The 21556-nt window shown below is 40.8% G+C and overlaps 1 protein-coding gene across 1 annotated transcript; it reads left to right on the top strand.

Moving 5' to 3' along the window:
• The first annotated feature begins 706 nt into the window (after window positions 1-706).
• On the top strand, window positions 707-15790 carry fbxo38 (F-box protein 38). Its single transcript, XM_044040678.1, has 21 exons — window positions 707-849; window positions 1367-1590; window positions 2605-2738; window positions 2913-3076; window positions 3566-3731; window positions 4195-4470; window positions 5002-5095; window positions 5232-5362; window positions 5612-5782; window positions 5951-6093; window positions 7262-7472; window positions 8565-8765; window positions 8865-9020; window positions 9530-10228; window positions 11218-11318; window positions 11433-11535; window positions 11938-12104; window positions 12249-12394; window positions 13082-13185; window positions 14063-14176; window positions 14269-15790. Exons 2-21 carry the CDS (start codon window positions 1457-1459, stop codon window positions 14445-14447), a joined length of 3594 nt encoding a protein of 1197 aa, XP_043896613.1. The 5' UTR covers window positions 707-849; window positions 1367-1456; the 3' UTR covers window positions 14448-15790.
• The last annotated feature ends 5766 nt before the right edge of the window (window positions 15791-21556 follow it).

Raw genomic sequence — 21556 nt, 5'->3', positions numbered from 1 at the left:
ATATTTGCAGAAAACCCATGCACACATGCACATGCAAACTCCACGCAGTAAGGCCTTTGTTCCAACCAGGTCGCGAACCCAGGTCTGTCACCCATGCAGGTGAGCAAAGGGAACAGAGGGAAGCAGTCATGCAAAATTAAGTTTGCTGTTCTAGCAAATTGTGGAACAATTGATACTGATACAGTAACATTGACTCAGAATTATATATCTTTGCTCAAACAACAGACAATTCAAAAGCACATCCTCAAAGCCACATTTTGCCACGTTATCCTTTATTAATAGTCAGTGCAGGCCCAAGGCATAAGTGAAATAAGTGTAAGTTTGCGTAGTGTGTGGAGATTTTTTTTAAAGTCATTAAATAATTCTAGATATATTTAGATCTCTGAATAGTGTTAAGCTTTTTTTCCTGCTTTATTTGTGATTTTAGTGCCCTCTAAGGTAAAAAACAAAAACAAGAATGACAGTGGTTTGGTGTAAATACCACAACTATAATTAATGCAATTTATAGTCTTACGTTTGTATCAGTAATAGTTAAGCACAGGCTACTCTGAGGTGGTGGTAGGGGGCCCCCAAATCAAATTCAGCTGAGGGCCTCATAAAGACTTGTGCTGGCCCTGTTTAAGGAGCAGTACGTTCAAATCCATACACTCCAGCCCATGAGGTGGCAGCAATGGTCCTAAAAGCTGTTTGCCAACCGCTAGTGCAGACGAAGAAGAAGCAGAACAACAAGAAGAAGTAGTACAAGTAGAGGAACAGATGATAACACAGCTCAGTATTTAACAGTAACGCTCCTGCTCGCATAAAATGGACGCAGAACAACACCACAGCAGCTGTGGAAGAAAAACACAGGTACACCAGCAGCAGAATGAATTTTCATTCAGTGTGTTTACGGGGTTGTCTTTGTGTACAGTGTTAGCTGCGGCCATGCTAACTAAGCTAGCTTCGACAAAGAGCAGACTGAAGTTTAAAGCACGAAAGCGTGAAACTGCTGTGGCAGCAGGTGTGTGGTGGTCACGTGTGTGAAAATGTACCTGTCACCGCTGTCTAGTTACATGACGTTTGACGCCTGGAGTTTGTCTCATAGCTGCAGTCTCAATGTCTCCGTTGAGCTGCCGTGCTAGTGCTCTGTTTTCTCCTTTCACTGGTTTCACTTCACTTCTCCTGCTCTCAAGGAAAGATAAGGAGACACTAATGCAAGGTTACGCATGCAAACTGTCTTAAAACACCACCAACCAGCTGCTGTGGCCCTGAAGCATGTGTTCAAAGTATTGTGGCTCTAAACTTGTGTCGTGCTGCTGTGCTGACCGCTAGGACACGTGTGTCTGTGTGTGTGTGTGTGTGTGTTCCTCTGCTCTGTTGTCTCTAGATCTGAGTTCATGCGTGTCAGGAGACCTTAAGGCTGCAGGAGGGTGTAGGTCAGTGTGTGAGTAGAAGCTGGAGCACTGATAGAGAACCCATGGGTCCAAGGAGGAAATCACCGAAACTCCAGCCGGTCGGGAGCAGCGGTGTAGGGACAGTGTTCCCAAGTCCCAGTGAGTCCAAGGATTACATCAACGAGCTGTCCCATGAAGTCCTCTGTCACATATTCAGGTACTTTGCCCTCCAGCTCTACCATTCTGCTGTCTCCTTCACAAAATGTCCTTATGGCTGGAATTCTACTTTTCTGTTTTGTATTCAAATTGCATCATAACCATAACATGGACATCAGCACCATGGCTGACACTGCAGATACAAGTAAGCATACTGTTAAAATGAAAGTGGAAAATAATTCTTCTTCTTTAAAGAAGAATGAGGTCCTATCAATGCCCTTCATCACAGTATTGCAGAAGTCGTATGCTCTTTCAGGCATGAATTCTGTATGATGTCAAGAGCATTTGGGTCTTGACCCTCTGTGGACTTTGCCTTTCACATATGATGAATGCAGTGGGTCATTGTCTGTGTGGAACTTATTCACAGCTGCAGGAGAATTTCCAGAGGATCCAGGCGAGGTGGTGGCACCTGGTTTGAGAATGCAGGAAGCAGGACACTTGCTCATTTACAAGCACACAATTCTAGCTGATTTTCTCCTGCTGCATTCTCATATGATGTCACTCTGACTTTATCCAGACACTATTCTAGGAGGCTGTAAGGAGAATTTCTGGATACATTTGTGTTCATGCCTCACTGCCTCTAAACAAATCCTGAGAATCTCCTGGGATTGATGCATGTCTGAAAGCTATATACATTTGGCACAGAAAGAAGACTACATCATTTTTCACAGATTAGAAGGTCAAACAGTTCATGACAACTGTGCTCCATAATTGCTTGAAAAGATGAAGGAGTTCTACTGTCACAAGTTCACAACTGATTTCACAAGGTCAAGATTTGATATTGCTTCAGTTTGGGACATGTCAGTTACCATACCAATAGTGTTTGGATTAAAAAAATGAGATTTATCCAACTCTTATGTCTTTAAAGTTTTTTAATCTGAGATTAAATCATTCATCTGCCTTTAAATTTGATTGTTGGGAAAATGCATATAGTCCAAGAAACATCTAACTTATTTATAAAACACTATTGGATTGTTCAACTGAAGATGGCTTGAAAATAGTTTTGTTTTTATAGGTACCTTCCCATGAAGGACATCATGTGTATGGAGAGTCTTTCCAGAAAGCTTCGGGAAGCTGTGACATTGTACCTGCGAGTGGTCAAAGTAGTTGATCTATGTGCTGGTCGCTGGTGGGAGTATATGCCTTCAGGTAAGTGTCCCCAGTATAACCACTGCATAAACAAATGACTGAGAGATAGAAATGTGTATTTGATTCCTGGGATTATTTATAAACTGGGATTATTTGGCACCATAAACAGAGGTGTGCTGGTTTAGTGGTTAATGATGCTACTCATGTAACTCACCACTGTGCTTTGTGGTTTAGGCTTTACAGACAGCAGTTTTCTTCTCCTGTTGAAGAAGATGCCAGATTTGGAGCAACTATACGGCCTCCACCCTCGATACCTGGAGAGGAGAAGAGTTCGAGGCTATGAGGCTTTTAGTATACCAGGAGTACTGGAGGCACTTCAAGCCTGCCCAAATCTGCTGGTTAGTACGTGGTGTGAAAATGATATAGTTATACACCACACTCATCCAGGAGAATGCTGGTTTTCCATAAACAATATTATCAAGTGATGATGTTTGTTGCTGACTTCCTCCTCTTTGCTTGTCTCTAATCAGCATAATGGCTAACACTATATGGTTTTCAGGCATAAAACTATTAATTCCTAATTGGCATGTGATCATCAGTCTGCAGTTTTTAAATGAGAAATAATGAAAAATATGGCCTGTGGGACCTGCCTAGGCCTCCCTGGTGAGTTGCAGACCATAATCCCATTTCCAGCATACTGTAATTTTGATCAGAGTTTGTGATGACTCCAGCCACCCCAGCCAATCAGAGAACTCGGCTATCGGTAACTGCAGTTATCGCCACTCCTTGAAAACTGCAAGATGTGGTTGAATGTAAAAAAAAAAAAGTAAATGGAACTTGAGTTAAGACTGATTTTTGTCTAATGGCCTTATTGGATCTCTTGTCAGGGTGTGGAGACGTCACATCTGGAGCTGGTGGAAGCCATATGGAACTACATGCCCCAGGTTCACATACTGGGAAAGTTCCGCAACCGCAACGGTGCTTTTCCCATTCCTGCTGAGAACAAACTGACCATCCCCATAACTGCAAAGATCCAGACCCTTCATCTTGTGGGTGAGTCAGACAGTAAATTGACACTTCAGCCACTGCCTCCATGTTACAATTGGGATGTGTGATTAGATTAGTATACAGTAGTTTTGACTGCTTCATCCCAGTTGGTTTGGCTTTAGGTGGCTAAACAGCCATCAAGTGTTCAAAGTAGCGTCAAAATAGATGGTGTGACTTCAGCATTTATTTATTTAAAGACATTATTATATTATTATTATTTAGAAGTGAACATCTGTGTACAAGTACAAAGCAGAAACCTGTGCGACTCTCTTTTAGACTTTTTCCTGTTTTTTTTATTTTTTGTTCAGTAGGATAGCGAGGTATACTTCACAATACTGTGCTGTATAGAGTATTTTGGCACATCTCTAGTCCACAGTTGGACTAGATTAGTTCTGAGAGCTATAAGGTTTGATGATAAGGTATTTTCTGGCTCTTCAGGACTGACTGACATGGTACCTTTTTGTTTTAGGTGTGAATGTCCCAGAGATTCCCTGTATATCCATGCTGCGCCACCTTTACCTGAAGTGGGTCCGGTTCACCAAACCACAACCGTTCAAGGACTTTCTGTGTGTGAGCTTGCGTACCTTTGTCATGCGGAACTGTGCGGGGCCCACCAACTCCCTCAAATATGTTCCCCTGGTTACTGGTTTGGCATCAGCAAGAAACCTGGAGCAGCTGGAGCTGGTGAGAGTTCCCTTCCTGGGAGGGTTGATTCAACATGTGGTGGAGGACAGTTGGCGGTCAGGTGAGGATAGCACATGTTTCTTATCAGCCAGGGGTTTTCTGTGTGTTTTATCAAATCAATATGTATTGCATCAATGGATAGGATTTTATACCAAAGGACTGTGTCATACCTGTACTACACATTGTGTGCCCCATTTTCATCCTATTTCAGGGTCTCCGTAGTAATATTTACAAGGTATTTGGAAATAGTTAATAATTTGCATTATGCCGTTCTAAAATGTTAGTCAAGCTCTGTTGTTGCCTAACGTATTGAGGCACGGCACTGTTGCTCACATGTTATCACTCCTTCGACAATATCAGGAGGAATTCCCTATCTGTGAGCCGTCGTCACAGGCAGTTAGAACTTGTCAGTTTCAGTCTTTCTCACTCTGTGTACTTGTCACATGACTGTAGCTGTAAACGCCTCAGCCAGCAACCTTGCTGCAATGAATGGGCCCTCACTGGCAAATGTTTAATATCATGCTTTTTGCAAAGGTCATATGTTACGTATGTTTTCATATTATGTTCAAATATTTCTGCAATGGTTTTCTAGGAGGATTTCGGAACCTCCACACCATTGTCTTTGGAGCCTGTAAGAACGCGCTGGAAGTGGACTTGGGCTACCTCATCATCACTGCTGCACGCAGGTGCCTTAAACTGAGAGAGGAAAAAAAACACTTGTTCATACAGTGTTGAGTAGAGTGCAAATGTTGGCGAAATGTTTTAGTCACTTGTCACTTGTAAATATAGATTTAAACTTCTTGCTTCATTTTTGTTTAACAGGCTTCACGAGCTGCGTATTCAGCCTTCTCTGACCAAGGATGGAGTCTTTTCAGCTCTCAAAATGGCTGAATTGGAGTTTCCGCAGTTTGAAACACTTCATCTGGGTTTTGTGGATGAGTTCCTGCTACAGTGTGAGTTTCTCTCTCTTGAGCCAATGAGCTTCATTTTGTTTTAGCTAACAATCAATCACTTGGTCAGTCTTCATTTATATAGCACTTTTCAGTTTTTTTTCAAATACACTGCCATTTTGTCTTTAGGTCACCAAGATGAACCATAGCCTCTCTTGTACATTGCTTGAAAACGTATGACCGTTTTGATAAATTGTAGCATGAGTTTGAGTTACAGGTTTGTGACAAAAAGCTTGTGTGTTTTAAATGCAGGTAAGATGAGTCATTCAGAGCTGGTGAAGTATGGTCTGGCTGATGTCATTGAAAACCCAGGCATCATCACTGATATTGGCATAAAGGTGGTGAATGAGGTGTTCACTAACATCAAATACCTGCTCATCTACAACTGTCCTCACCTTCATAACCCTCACCACTGGATCACAGGTATAACATTCCTGACTTTTTGGGGAATTAACACTATTTACTTACTAATATTTATGTTTGTGGTGAGTTCAGGTTCTAACACAAGCTCACCCTTTAAGTATTGAGTAAAAAGTGAATTGCTGTGCGGCTCTGTGGAGACGTTATATTCTTCATTATATCTGTATTCAGATCAGTCCAGGTGGAGCCGCCTTGTTGATCTTACCCTTGTCCGCTGTCACGCTATCAAACTGGAATCCTTCTCCCAGTTCATAGAGTTACTGCCCAGCCTGGAGTTCATCTGTCTGGACCAGATGTTTAGAGAACCACCCAAGGTATGTTTGTAAGACACCATGATATACCTCACACTTGTTTACAGAAGCTGTTTTGCCATACATAGGCATAACAAATATTAGAAATAACTTAAATGAACACACACCTCCCGTAGAGGTTCTGACATTTTAAACAGTGTTGGGCAGTTTGAATATACAGAAGTTTACGTCTAGTAAATGGGTCCTGTTTAGGGTTTGGTTATAAGCACCACTGCTAAATTTTCACACAATCATTAATATCAACCTGCAAATGAATGATCTACAGTTGTTATGCTATGGAATGTAAAACCATTAGGACCTAAATGGGTTCTGCTGTTGCAGCATCCTGATAGACACTGGCAAAACCGCACAGCTACTGAAAATAATTCTAAGGTAAACACTGGTAGGCTTAATTAGTAGGTCCGAGGATTACATGTGTCAAACACTTAGTCCAAAGAGGAATCTGTTAGCAAATGCATAACTATCATAGCATAGCCTAAATCAAACAGTAAAGACAAGAGGTGGGTGAAACTTCCTGGTAAGGAGGCCATGATTAGATTTTAGTGGTGAGCTAGATAAAGGATTTTCTCTAATTATTCATAACAAAAGCTTTCAATTAAGAATGCTCTGTTTTCTAGATCTCCACCAGATCAAATTTGTTCATGTTTTTTCTCTGACCATTGTTAAGAGTGAACAGCAGTAGGAAGAAGCAGCCTGTAAACAGTGTTTGGGGTTTTCTTCCAAACTGATAGAAAAGAGATTAACACAATGAAAGTGAAGCTTATAGGGACATTGATAAAGAAGCCCATAGTGCTAAATAAACATGGTCATTTCTGTATTGTCAATTTTTTTTTTTAATTGACCTTTTTGAAATAAGCTAAGATCCTGACATAATACTTTTTAGCTGTAGGTTGTAATCATCAAAATAAAAAAATTGAATGCTTAAAACAATTGAGTTCGCATGTAATGGGTTTTCAGTTTCTTAAATAACAGACAGCACAGAATCTGTGCTGTACCTGTGCTGTACCGCTTGATGCCTGATGAGTTTAGCAGCAGCAGTACAAGTTGCCAACTTTCCAGTCTGCCATAATGGAAACATTGATTTTTTTGAAACTACAATGCTTCACCTGCTTAATGAGATTGGTTCCTGTACTGATGCCTGTTGTACACTGTGTGTGCGTGTGCGTGTTAGGGCTGTGCCAGGGTGGGTCTGAGTGCAGGAACTGGTATCGGCGTGTCTTCAGCACTGGTCAGCAACCAGAACTCCAACAATGACAATGAGAACAACAACAACCATCACCACCACAACAACAACAACAACGAGGCCAACCTGCCCCCTGCACCCCCACCTGTCAACAACAATCAAAGGCAGCAGCAGCCACAGCAGCCACAGCAGCACAATGGCAAGTACCGCCTGTTGCTGCAGCAGCAACAACACAGCTTCCTACACTTTTCCCACATTTCCACTTGTTATTGTAAGTAAGAATAGGAAATTGCATCAAACTTTACAAAATATTGATAGAAGAACTCAGTGATATGTGTGTAGTGTCTTGGGATGTGAGGATATACAATTTTATTATACATCATCGTAAAAAGCCCTCATAATAATTTGATAATTAATTTCTGTCATCGGAATAAACATGAATATGGAAAAATTTCCCATAACCAACTTAATAATGTTGTCCTCGTTTCCAAAACATAGTCTTAGTCATTTATTTTGATGTGTCACAAGGGGGAGCCTGCATCTTTCCTTTCGTTCTAAGACCTCACAATAATCTGAGTTGTGATTGTTTCTTAATGTGATTTCAGTGTGATTTTGAAACATTTTTGAATTTGGATTCAGATTTTTACGTTTATTTTGGTCAGGATAATCATGGCAGGACAATTTCAGGTTGTAGTTGCATTAAATCACAACATTATCTCTAGACACTTAGGATTATAAAGTAGGTGGAGACCTAAGGGCATTGGGCAGGGATTTTTAAAGATACTTATTGTTGTAGTCAAGACCACAATGACACGACTAAGAGTGAATTCAAGTCTAAGACTTGGTGATGAGTCAGCCACCACCAGTATACTGTATGTATGGCCTGTCTTGTTCCTAGTGCAAGTTTGACCGTGGTCTTGATAGTGTTATCTTGACACTACTTTCACATCCATATTTTTGCTGAACTTGTGTACATCTGCCCCGACTGCTTTGCTTCTCAGTACAGAGAGTGCAGTCACCTGTATGTAACACACTTGTGTTACATACATACAGCCTCACTTCAAACATCCAGAACTATCCCCTTAAATTAGCAACAGTGGAGAGAAAAAAGCAATCCAAAATCAGGGTGTGTGGCTAAAGTTTGTTTCATGAATACTTCAAATTGAACATTATTGTGCTACCTGAAACCTTACATCACCAACATGGTTTAAGTTTTGTTGCAACAGATGTCAGTAATGAATGTGCGTGTGTTTGCAGTGAAACAAGTCTCATCTCCCCCTTTTTTTTACAGCACCAGTTGAAGTAAATGGGATGGAAGATGATGAGGAAGAAGAGGAGGAGGAAGTGATCTTGGAGGAGGACAACATGGAGGCTGAGCCTCAGCTAGGGCTAAAAGGAGGAGACCGGGAAGTGAGAGTGGGAGAAGCAGACGTGGCTCCAGGGACTAGCCACAAATCTGGAACAGCACAACCCCCTGATGAGGAGCAAGCAGGTTTGGAACTGCTCTTTACAAGCAGCATTTTTTTTTTCAGTCAATATTAATATAATATATAATATAAATGTATGTATGATACATCCTTTCCATTTCCAGGTCCTAGTGGTTTAGTCCAGCAGTGCAGACCTGCAAGTGCTGCTCTTCCCAAGCCGCCGGTGGTTATCTCAGACTCCGACAGTGAGGAAGAGGAAGGTCTTGTTTCAAGGCTGATGCCAGCTTCCTGTTTGCAGCAGCCAGCCTCCTGTACAGAAGGTGTCAGCACATCATACACCATTCCTAACACTCTTTAAAGTGCATTCATGTGCATTCATTTCCCTTGAGAACAGCTAGTTAAACTGCTGTGCCACTTAATGTAAATCTGAATGAAGCATTTCAAACCCCGAAGTCATAAAATAACATATTTGAACTTACACTCGATTATCTCGTCTGTGAGTGCCATGATTTAAAATCATGAGTGAATCACAAATTCACTCATTGAAATGCATTTAATATGTTCGAGAAGCTTGTCAGATTGAAACATTTGGTGACTGACAAACAAACACAGCTGTGAGGTCAGTGGTTCCTACATTGCTGATGTGTCCTTGTGTAAAACTGTTCCTGGCAGTGTAAAGACAAAACGGTACACACCACAATTAGCAGCACAATTCTTAAAATGTGTTTGATAACATTTAAAGGCACAGTTTAAAGTTTTTAAAGTTGGACAACAAAAGCGTGAAAGTAAACACAGTTTCCTGACTAAGGTAAGATATTTGTGTTTCCAGGTAAAGGAAAGACTCCTCTGCGGCGGAGCAACACTACAGCTGATCCGACGAAGGCTCGGGTGTCAAACAGCAGCTGTGAAAAAAGCTGCCAAGTGACCAGTGAACAGATCAAGGCAGACATGAAGGCTGCTGCTGAAAACAGTAGAAGGACCAACAGCAAAGGAATCACGACTGAGGCTCGGGACAGCACTCAGAGGATGGACAGTGGGACGTTTCAGGGTTCTGCCAGTGCTGGTTCAGCACCAAGGCCTGGAGTGAGGCCAGTGATTGGCTCTGTTGTCAGAACTGGAGCCGGGGCAGCCACATCCAGGCCTTTGGGTGGATGTGGCAGGGTGGTGGTGGGGACAAGCCATAGAACAACTGCAACCAACGACAGAGCTACAGGAACTGGCAGGACTAATGATAGAACAGTGGGCCCTTCTGGAGCAGAGACTGGGGACAGTTGCACAAGGGAAGCAGGGGTGCGGCTGAACTCTAGTCCTCCTGGTGTGGACAGTTCAGATGTCAGAGGTGCTGTTGTAAACAATGCTTCCAGGAGACCAGCAGGACTGGTTGGACAGGGACAGGGAGAGAGGCAAAATGTCCCTGCTATTGATTTAAGTTCACACAGTGAAGTTACAGATGAGAACTTTGTTCCTCGTCGACCTTTGACACGGTCGCGCACTCGTACGTCATCTGTCTCCCTGGTACCTGAGACAGGTAAGGCTGAAGTTACACTTATGCTGTGTTTCCATCACGGTTTGGAATGGAACAGTACCTTTACTTGGTAGTTGGGCTGTGCCCATTGGTTGTGTAGTGTGAAGTCTTACTGTTACACCAATCTCAAATGGAGTGAAGTTTTTCTGTTGCTCCAATCAGATGACTGATCCAACTGTACCATTCTACTCTGGTATGGAAACTAAAAACACATACCGTACCTGCAGTTCACCCATTTCCTGAATTGTACTTTTTTTGTATCGTTTCATGACGTCTTGCAGTCAAACACAGCAACTTTCTGCTCTCACATTTATTCCATGCACTTCGTGTCTTCTCCACATACCTTAGTTCATGAAACAAGTTCCAAAGTTAGCCTCTCAAATCACAACACAGACACTTGTTAAGCCCCATCTTCCTCTTCTCCTTTGGTCAATAAGCTCTGTCTCTGGACAGCTTATCATGGCGACTGTAAGCTCTCTTGTAAGAATTTTGACTGTTATGAATATTCTTTGTACGGGGTTCCAAATTTAGAAAAACACAGACCTAAACAAAAAAAAACTACTGGGCATTTATGATTCCAGTTCTTTTAAAATCTTATTTTCTAGTATGTTTTGTTTATAATTTTTGTATTTGGCATGAGGACCCCTGTTAAGATAAACACAAAAATAAATGTGGCTTTTATTGCTTTATTGGCATATTGTAGTAATAATTTAAGCCAGTAGTTGCTTAAAGAAGAATTTTGATTGTGTCAGATGCATGTGTGAAGTCACAAGGCTGGAGGATACTTAAGCACTTACAAGGACAATTCATTTCCTGCTCCTATTGTTCTTAGTCCACTTGCATTATGGTGTAAACCATGCTCTAGATTTTGACAAAGCAGAATAAATATGCTGCATGATTTTTATGATTTGTATGTGCATGCATGTGTGTCGATGAATGATTAAGCCTGAATGAATTTTGGTAGAAGGTATTTTTCTGTGTATGTTGTGTAGATCTCCCAAGAGCCAGGACTCGCGTGGCAGTGAGGAGGAAACGAACGGCTGACAAATCAACCAGCACCTCAGACCCAGTCACTGAGGATGACCATGTGCAGGTACACACACACACACACACACACACCAAGTTATAGACTCGCTTCCTCTTCTATTAAAGAAAGCAACACATTCTCTATACAACAATAAAAACTGACATTTATTTCCTTTTGCAGATTTTGTCACTAAAAAGTAAGAATCTGGTAGGCATCACTTTGACCAACTGTGGGATCACTGACCTGGTTCTCAAAGATTGCCCCAAGATGATGTTCATCCATGGTAATTTACACATTCACTTCTAGATTGTCTTTTTGTGTTATTTGACTAAAAATGTGTTTACAATGTTAATCTGAAGGCTGACACTGGAGAAATGTCTGTATTTGGTAAACCGATGCTGTGATTGGTGCTCATATTTAATAAGGATTTGCATCATAAATATAATAATATAAAAAAGAAAAGAAAAAGAGTTTCTGCATTAAGCTAATTAAGTTAATTTATGGTTTTCCTCTAGAGTGAGTTGAGGTTTATGACTTCCAGACCCAGGCTTTAAATAGTACATTTCTCAAAAAAGCCCTGCAACACTGTTTTTACAAGCCTTTCAGCAGTTTAAGAGTCACTGCTGAGTCAGAACCCATCAGTCATTTGCTGCTTTGACTCTTTATATCGTTTATCTCTCTACAGCCACCAGATGTCGAGTGCTGAAGCAGCTGACAGTAGAAAGTGCCCCCATAGTGAACAGATTTGATTATGCTCAGTGTAAGAAGCTGGACATGGAGCAGGTACTGGATCAGATCTTAAGAATGCCTCCAGAGAGAAACCGCATCATCTACATGCGCCCTATGCACCAGGTCGGTAATCATGTCGGCATATTTATGGAGTACCTCCATACGAAGTGCACATAATTGAACATTCCCAGTCCTTTGATCATTTAAAAGATAGTTTCTTTCCCTCACTGGACACGTTGCATTTAATTTTCTTTCCTTTGTTTTCAGATCGACACAGTAGCATTGGAGCGTCAGCTCTTCCAGGGGCCATATCCCTACCACATAGCTATTGTGCACGAGTTCAGCAACCCTCCGAACATTCGGAACAAGGTTCGCATTCGCAGCTGGATGGACACCATAGCCAACATCAGCCAGTGAGTTGTATTTCAGAGTCTCTTTGCCTCATATAATCTCTGAATGTACAATATGTCGGCTACTTTTCCAGGAGATGGTGTGAGTGAATGTTGATGATAGGGTTGTTTCCATGGTAGCTGAATTAGTCATGGTTGGAGTCATGCTCACTGGAGCTGTCACACTTTCAGCAGTGTGTTCACACATGCAGAGGAACACTTCCTCACAATGCTTGACATGTACGTGATGAGCATTTCATCAACACTCTTTGTTCTTCTGTTGTTTTCTTATGTTGCATAGTAACTTAAAGGGGTAGTTCAGGTTGTATGAGGCACTGACGCATAGACTGAGCTGTGCCCTCAGCTCACTTTCTGTGCAAGAAAGCAGCTGGTGACACAGAAGCTTGCTCCCACTGAAAACATGACCTCCAACACAAGCAAAAACTCCATTTAACAAATGAAAGAATGGCTCACTTAATAAAATATATATGCACTTATGTCTATGATTACCTAAGAATATCTTCACCTCTACATGTAGTCGATGGAAAGTATTTTCTGCTTCTAAATGTTTTTATTTATTTTGAATGTGACTTAACCACTAACTAAAGTTACGAAAACGCAAATGTTTAAATCCCCACAAAACCAAATGTTGGTTTGAGTCTATAATGTGCTCATATCTGTTCGCCCCCTCCCTGTCCCTTTCTCCTCCAGAGAGTTGATCAAGTATGAGTTCTTCCCAGAAGCAACCAGGACAGAGGGGGATGTCAAGAAGTATCCCAGATACCCCTGGGGCAGAGACATCTACACACTGGAAGGTAATGGAGTCACATCTGCATTCACCCTCAGATATATGGAGTTAAAAATGTACAGAATATATAGTGTTTATTTAATTACAGGGCATGTATGTTATTGTATTGTGGTGAAAAATTAAAACCATTCTTAAGTGTTTTAGTAAGGTGTCCAAACAGTTGAACAGTGAAAGTCTCTGGACTCTGCTCAGGGAAACATTATTCATCCCAAACATTTCACCTTCATTTGGTGTTGTGATAGAGAGAGTAGTGGAATCAAAGTCTTTCAGCCTAAACTTGCCATTTTAATGTCCAAACTGAAAACACAGGTGACAACAAGATGATGACAACAGCTATGCTTATATTTCTCTTCTATCAAATCTATTTCTACTGATTTATCCCCCACAGTGGTTCTTAAATGAAGGTTCATGTAAAGTTTCCAAAATCATCTATTAAACTAATCATAAATATCATCTGCCATATACTTTTTTTGAGTAAAATGAATAATACATTATTTTTACTTCAGTTAATTATTGTTTTTAGCGGCTCTGTCTGTCTGTCTGTCTGTCTGTCTGTCTGTCTGTCTGTGTTTCCGCACATGCCTCTATGACTAACAGAGGCTTGTTCTGTGTGAATGGGGTGACGTCTGCCATCTCTGATTGCCTTGTTAAATTTGTTTTTTGTACTAATTCATTGATTTTGTTCTAGTCAAACAACTTCAAAATATTCCTTACAGTATAAGCTTTGCTGTCACTGTTATAGTTACCATTAAAGAACTTTATCTGGACGATTTTGACAAGGGACAAATGATGGACTCTAAATGTGGTTTACTTGTGTGGAAGCATCAGGTGTTTTCCTGAACTGGCTCATCTGAGCTTCCTCTTCTGTCATGTTGTTTTTTCAGGGGCAGTGGATGGCGCCCCCTACAGTATGATAACAGACTTTCCCTGGCTGAGGACTCTGAGAGCAGCTGATCCTAACTGCTACGCTCGCTATGACTTTGAGGACGATGAAAGCTGTGAGTCTGTCCGTGTGTTCACTGTTCACCGGGGGTTTCAGTGATCATAGAATCTCTTGAAACATATTTTTCTGTGTTGTGTTTTCCCTCAGCCACCATTTACGCCCCGCGGCGTAAAGGCCAGCTGTCTGCTGACATTTGCATGGAGACCATCGGTGAAGAGATCTCAGAGCGACGACAGAGCAAAAGAGGAGTGTTTCAGAGAGTGGTGGTCCTCTTCCTTCATCACTGTGATACACCAGGAGAACCTGTGGATGATGACTACATCTAGAGAGCAGGAATCACTGTCCGTCACATCAGAGGGGTCCCTGGACTGATGCTTGGTCACACTACAGCACAGCCTGAGCTACTACAACACTTGGTTTGATGTAGAAATACAGATTATTTACTGTGGGATCTTTGAGTCACTGCTGCACACATGACAACTCAGGCTTCATTAGCTTCATGGACAAGGGATAACTACAGTAAAGGGGCACAGGGGGGCGCTGGTAAGCTTGATTAAGCAGGAGTGAGTTGAAGGGACTTAGTATAAACCCTCCAAAGAATATACACTGTTGTGATTTAGGTGATTAAAACCAGATTATAATAATTGTGGAGCCTTTTCAGAGAAACTGATCATCCTGTGTATTTTACTTGTATGTTTCCTTATAGTTTGAGCTGAATCTTCAGGTGTGTTTGAGGCATCTACCAAAAATTCTCAGATAATGTAAGAATTGAAGCAAAGTAACGGGAACTCCAGTGGTAAATTCAGCATAACAGCAGATTTCACAGGGGCTTTTAACATGAGCCATCAGTCTCTGGTGTAGTCCTGTTCCAAATCTTGATGCTGAGCTCCTCTGTCCACTGTGACATGACCAATGACACAGAAACTGTGCTTTATAATCCAGATTTTGAGGTTTTCCTCCAGAGGAGATGAATTTGTCAGTCAAGGATCGAGACAGATATTCATTCCAGACAGAGCAAACAAGTAAAGTAAAACCGCTGTGGATCAACTGTTGTTTGACCCACTGATCACAGATGGGATTATTTGACCAAATCCTTTCCATTGAAAGTGAATGTGTATCACATCAACCCCATGATGCAGCTCATGTTCTGACTCAGCCCTCAGTTTGCTTTAACTTGCAGTAGTTGCCACTGACTCAGCAGCACATGTAGCTCTGGTCAGACATGTCCATTAATATGAGAATCAGAATTAATCTTCAGCTGCTCTGTTGTTTGAATTCTGAGGATATATTTTTGAATGATTGCCCCAAACTGTTCAAAAGCCTTTTTCAAGGTTTAATTTCCTCTTCTGTCATCTTAAAGGAACCAGAGAATTGGTTGGCTGATGAAAGGCTGCCATGTATTCAGACAGATTTGTTCTGCAGTGCCTTGCTAGGTTCAGGATGTTGGTTTTTCTCACATCAGAAAGATTAACGTTGTTTAAAAATGAACAGAAACTGCTGTGTGCAGGTTGAATGGACTCGATTTGAACGAGAGCCTGCCCTTCTGTGTGTACCAACAGCTGTACAGATGTTAATGGATGATGATATTCATCCATCCATGGTGTTTATATGTTTATAAAGAAAGAACAAGACTATTTCACATACTGAAAAATAAAATAATTGGGAGAAACTTTGGTATTGTGATGTTTTAATTTCTGAATCTTACTTCAGAATGGATACAAATATTATAATGAAAACTACAAACGTAGGGCACAGTGGATTCCTTATCAACGTGCGGCAGCTCAATCCTTCATTTCATGTCACAAATGCAAAAATAGTTATTATAAACTGCTCAAAATTCACATTACAAAGTGAAATCAATCGTATTTTGAGTTTTGGTGAATAAAACTAATGTGATGTATGATGACAGAGAAACAGGTTTCCCCTCAGGGGGGCGCCAGAGATCACATGGGGGTGCAGAGCTTTGTCTGCTCTGAGGTTGTGAGGTTATGAAAATTATATTTGTGCATATTAGATTTAGAAATCACACTATATTGGATAATCAGAACTCTGTATTACCCAAATTAAAAAGGTCGACCTTTAAATTTATGTTGCTATTTATTACCACTACCTCTGTGACCTCTGAACTTCTGTGACCATTACTGCGTAAGCATCAGGTCATTTAGCAGCTGTACCTGATCGTGTTGTCAGTGTCTGTACAATATCTCAAGAGTTAACTTGGTTTTAATTTTATGGAAGAACAGGACATTTTTCTATCTGTGTACTGTAGATCAACACAGATCAACCCACTCAAACAAAGTCAGGGAAAGCTTTCTGATTAAAGTACATCTTTATACAAACCTAAAAGTATATCTTATTAGAGACTTGAAAGTTCAAACTAACTTTGTTGATGTGATTTCTTCAGATAAATCCTCAGTTTCCGTAGTGTCATTAGGACGATCTAGAGAATTTATCAACACCTCTCATGTAATGGCTCTCCTTGTGACTGTAGGGTGTTTGAATACGACACACTTGTTACCTGCTCAGAGCAGTGAAGTTAATGGAGCTGACAGAAAACAGACCGCAGCAGCAGCAGCAGCAGCTTTACCTGTGCACACTGTTCTAATTCTGGCTCCACTAATCTCAGCTCTTCCTGCTTTGACAAGTTGGAGAGCAGCAAGACAGAGTCTCTGCGTCTTACACACATACACACTAACTCCACAGCCTGCTGCTGTCAGTCAATGTAAACAGAGTGAAATTGCCCACAGCCTCTTACTGCCCACTGAACTTCCTGTGACACTAAACAGTCTGTTTCTGAAGATCCTCAAACTCTGTCTGCACATCGTGGACGGCCCTGGTGTCATCTGTGTGCTGGATAATGAAAAGAGCAAGCAAGTGGAAGTCAGAGGTTTGACAACCTACAACTTCCTGTTTGCATGATGACCACCCATGGTTCAACTGGCCCGACACATGCTTTAGAACTTTGGTCCTCAAGCTACCCCTAAAAATATTGAGCTCTCAGGGCACCACCATTCTGACCACTGCCTACATACCATAATATTATAATACAATATAATATAAATATTATGAGAACAAAATCATCTTTTGTACAAATGTGTCAATGTGTGTGTGAGAGACGAGGACAACGTCAAACTAGAGTTGTGATGATCAGTGTTAAAACTGTGGCCGTGACTTCACATAAGTGAACATATGGGAGCTGAGAAGCAGGTCAGAGAGAACATCACTGTGGAGGTGGAACGTCTTCTGAGGACGTCACATCTACTGGGAGCTGAGAGTGTGCAGCCGCTCCTTCACCATCCTCTTCCTCACATGCTTCAGTTAGAGCAAAGGAAAATGTGATACTAACGTTATTTCATGCTCTGCTCGAAATCCTTCTTGTCCATATATATACAGCAAATATTTCTGGTTTTCCTCCGTGAAACATTTGCGTACCATTTGTGGTATGAGCTCCATAGTTTGAGAACTTAGTTCAAAGTTCAAGATTTGGAGGAATTGCATTGTTTTTTCCACTGTCAGTCATTATTATTCCACTGTCAATTTCTTTGGCGAGTTATCGTCAGTTCATGTTCCCCTCACTCCTTTGATAAGTGCTATAGCAAGGAGTCATTAAGCTGTAAATCTGTTTAGAGTGGAAAAAGTTACAAATCAAAGCATTTGTATGTGCTGTTAATGTAGTTAATGTAGTAAAAAAGTGCCCCAGGTGTTTACCTGTTGCTGTTAGCTGACAGAGAGGACAGAGGACGTCCATAGTGATGGTGAGAAGCTCCTTAGAGTGTATGATCCACTTTACTTTTTCCTCCTTATACCAACATTAAATGATATATTCCTTGAGACAATAACTCACGAGTCATCTTCACAAAGTAAATTCACTAAATTGAACAGGACAGTGGTCCATAACATGCACAACATACTATTTCCTTTAAAGATAAGATGTCCTGGCTAATAATAAAATAAATACAACACGGAAGTAGACAATAAAGTGTTCACTGAGCTTGTGCTATAACAAATACAATAAAATGCTGCTCAAAACATGACACAGCACAAATGTGAGCCTTCAAATGAAACAGTTTATTTTCATACATGAACGATCCGACCTACTGTCAGTAAAACCAACACGGAGTGAGACAAATCTGTGACACTTCAAGAATATATGTGTAGCTCTATCTCACAGTTAGACAGTGAAGTTCCACTCTCCTGCACCAAAGTCCACAGAGACGTGCGGTGACACAGGAGCTGCTGGTCTCCTGTGGCCTTATTTGGTAAGTTTCTGTCACTTAGGAAATCTGACTGAAGATTTTCAAACACCAAGTCACAAAAGAAGACATTTGGACTTGCTGATGGAGGCAGCAGTGGATCAACAAGTGCTCTGTGTCTGGATACAACATCTCTATGGAAGAATAAGCGGTTTACAAACTTCACTTTCCAGTCAGAGAAGGCTAAGTCTAAGAGTGATGGTGTACCAGCACCACTACAACATAATACACTTGTTATTTTGTTCTAAAAATAATATGTGGAGAAATAATATTCTCCATTAGTGATACATTGTTATAAATTCTTTGAAGTAGTACAAGCTTTCATCTTTGCATGTTACAGTTAGGTTTGTACAGATTAGTGAGTTTGATCTATGTCCATATGAGGGAACAGGGTTCAAGCTCAAGCTCTGAGAGATTTATAAGTGTAGACGTCCTTTAGAGTCCTTTTGTACATTTAGCAGAGTAATGTAAGTGTGTGTGTGTGTGTGTGTGTCCATGCTTGGTTGCCATCACTAATAGTCTTGTCTTTTCAGTTGCTGTAAACAGTGAACCATGTCCAAACATTACCTTATTAAGACACAAGAGGCAGAGCAGACAGAGCCTGAATAATCCAGTCGCTCCTGCTGAAACAAAGATTTGACTTTGGAGTGAACTGGACGCAGTTTGACGAGCTCAGGCTACAACTGAAGACTTGAGTCTTGACCATGGGTCATGACTAGTCACACCCTAGAGGGTTCAGGTCAATTTAACTCACTTTCAGTCTATGGACAAATGTGGCTATTTTCCAATTTATTTACAACGTCAATATTTAATGAGATCGTCCAAGAGTTAATGTCTCAATCACTAGTTTCAGCGTTTATTCCATAGAACATGGTGTTGAGTTGTAGATTATGTTCCTGTTTAGAGGAAAACACATGATCAAGTCCTGCACTTCTATGACTGGACTGAGGACACCAGTGATTGACAGCACACAAAGGCTGGTCTGCAAAACCTCAACATGTTATCAGTCAAATCATGATTCAAAACAGGTCAGGCTACATTTTGAATTCAAAAGTCCAAGCCCCTTTCTTCAGACTTCCCTCCGAAGCTCCGCCTCCAGAGCCCAGGAATGCGCAACAAACACAGATTCACGAGCACTGCGCAACATCGGTAACTTCTGGTACGTTTCGGTGACGCTTTTTTGGATACTGACAACGTGATGCCGAAAAACAACAAATACAAATACAAAACAACAGATGGCAGTTTGATTGATGCATCACAATCCAATTAATTAATTTGTGCCATTCATTGTGGTTGGATGGTGTTTTTACAGGCCTGACATTTTTCATTTCCGTGACAATGATTTCATTAATTGGTTACAATCGGGGTGTGAAGAGGATTTTAAGCGATACAGTAAAAAATGCTCCAGAAAATGATTTCCCACCCTGCGTTTAAGCAGCTGCCACTTCAAATGAACATGCATTTAAACATACACATTTAACTGAGACATGACTCTGACTTTAACTTTCAGCTGTTCATCAAGCTCAAAGAAATGTCATGATTTGTCATGAAGTGGAATGTTCAAATCACATTAGATTCAGATGAGAAATCTACTGTAGTGTGAGCCTCATCACACACTCACACACACACACACAGAGAAATGTTCCTGTTCTGGCAGTGAGAAGACTTGTACAAACACTGTCACAGTGTGTGCATGACATACGTCCTCACACTTGCTTTCCTTTTTAGACTGTGATCTTTCTTCTGCTGCTTGAGTGAAGTAGAACAAGACAATTCCGTACAGCAGCAGTAACTGTGGCTCTGAGTTTCCTGGATGCAGCCAGGACAGGTAATGGTATGATAAACAACATGTGTGTGTGCGTGTATTCATATATTTGTCAAGTCCAAAAAATGCACAAACCTATCTTTGTCTGGATATTTTGTCTTCAGGGTTAAGACCTGGTTTTAGGGAATACATGATGTGTATGAGGTGTCCTCACTAAGGTATAAAAGTCTGTGTGTGTGTGTGTGTGTGTGTGTGTGTGTACTACTACAATCAGATACAACATTAAACCTGTTATAATGAAGTGGTTGGTAGGTGTATGAACCTAAAGCAACAATTCAGAGGCCCAGTTATTTCACTCCCCACTCTCGCTCTCTTTCTCTCTGTGTTTTGGGGAAATATTTTCCTGAGTCTTGAGAAAAATGTGTGTGACGTCATATTTCTTCTAAATTTGGGCTTTTTCTGCATGAAGCAGGGGAGTGAACTGCAGCGTGAAACACCATGTGGAAGCTATTAAACTGGCGTTACTATGTATATACATGTACATATACATGTACATGTATATATACTATACTATAGTATATGTACATACTATACATGTACTATATGTATACTGCCTGGGTCCCAGATTAAGACAGTTAACCCCACGTTGCTCCTGACGTCTGTGCTGGAAGTGTGAGAATCACGAGTGACAGAAAATGCACTGCACATAATGCACTGTATGAATGTTTGAGTGAATGGGTGTGAATGGATGAATAGTGTGATTTGATTAGTGTGTATATAATTTTGATAAAGTATTGATTTTGTCAAATTTTAGGCCCACAATTAGGAATTGTAATGTTTGTTTGAGTTTGAAAATGTTTTGCTGATGACATCACATGTATAAAGGTATATTCACGTGTGTGTGTCACTTCTCATTCATCCAGGTCATCGTAAAACACATTTTAAATGTACATACTTTTGTTAATGTATGTATGTCAGGATGATTAATCACATTTAGTAAAACAAAATTAAAAGAAAGAAAAAATAATAAAACAACATGAATTCTGATATTATAGTCAGCATTTTGACTTTAATCTCGATTTCTTCTTTTTTTACATGTGGCATTAATACTCTTCTGGAGTAGAGTTGGTTCCTGACATATCTGTAAAATTGATTCCAAGTGTTTGTGGACTCACTACTTTTCCCTTTACTTCCTATTTTTTTTACACAAAAGTATGATAACGTGTGAAACACAGTGATCCTATGTGCTTCCATACATAACCTCAAACATATAACATAACCTCTGTCAAAGATTAGTCTCTGTCCCTGATTAGACGGTTTTTGACCCTCCCCACTCCTCTGTCTTCTTTCCATCCACACTCTGGTTTTTCAGTCCCTCCTCTTCTCTGTTTATCCCTCTGTCTTCCTCTTCCCTCCA

The sequence above is a fragment of the Solea senegalensis genome, linkage group LG12 (genome assembly GCF_019176455.1).
Source record: "Solea senegalensis isolate Sse05_10M linkage group LG12, IFAPA_SoseM_1, whole genome shotgun sequence".
Lineage (NCBI taxonomy): Eukaryota > Metazoa > Chordata > Actinopteri > Pleuronectiformes > Soleidae > Solea > Solea senegalensis.
Note: the sequence above shows the minus strand (reverse complement) of the source record. Positions and strands in the feature narration are given on the sequence as shown.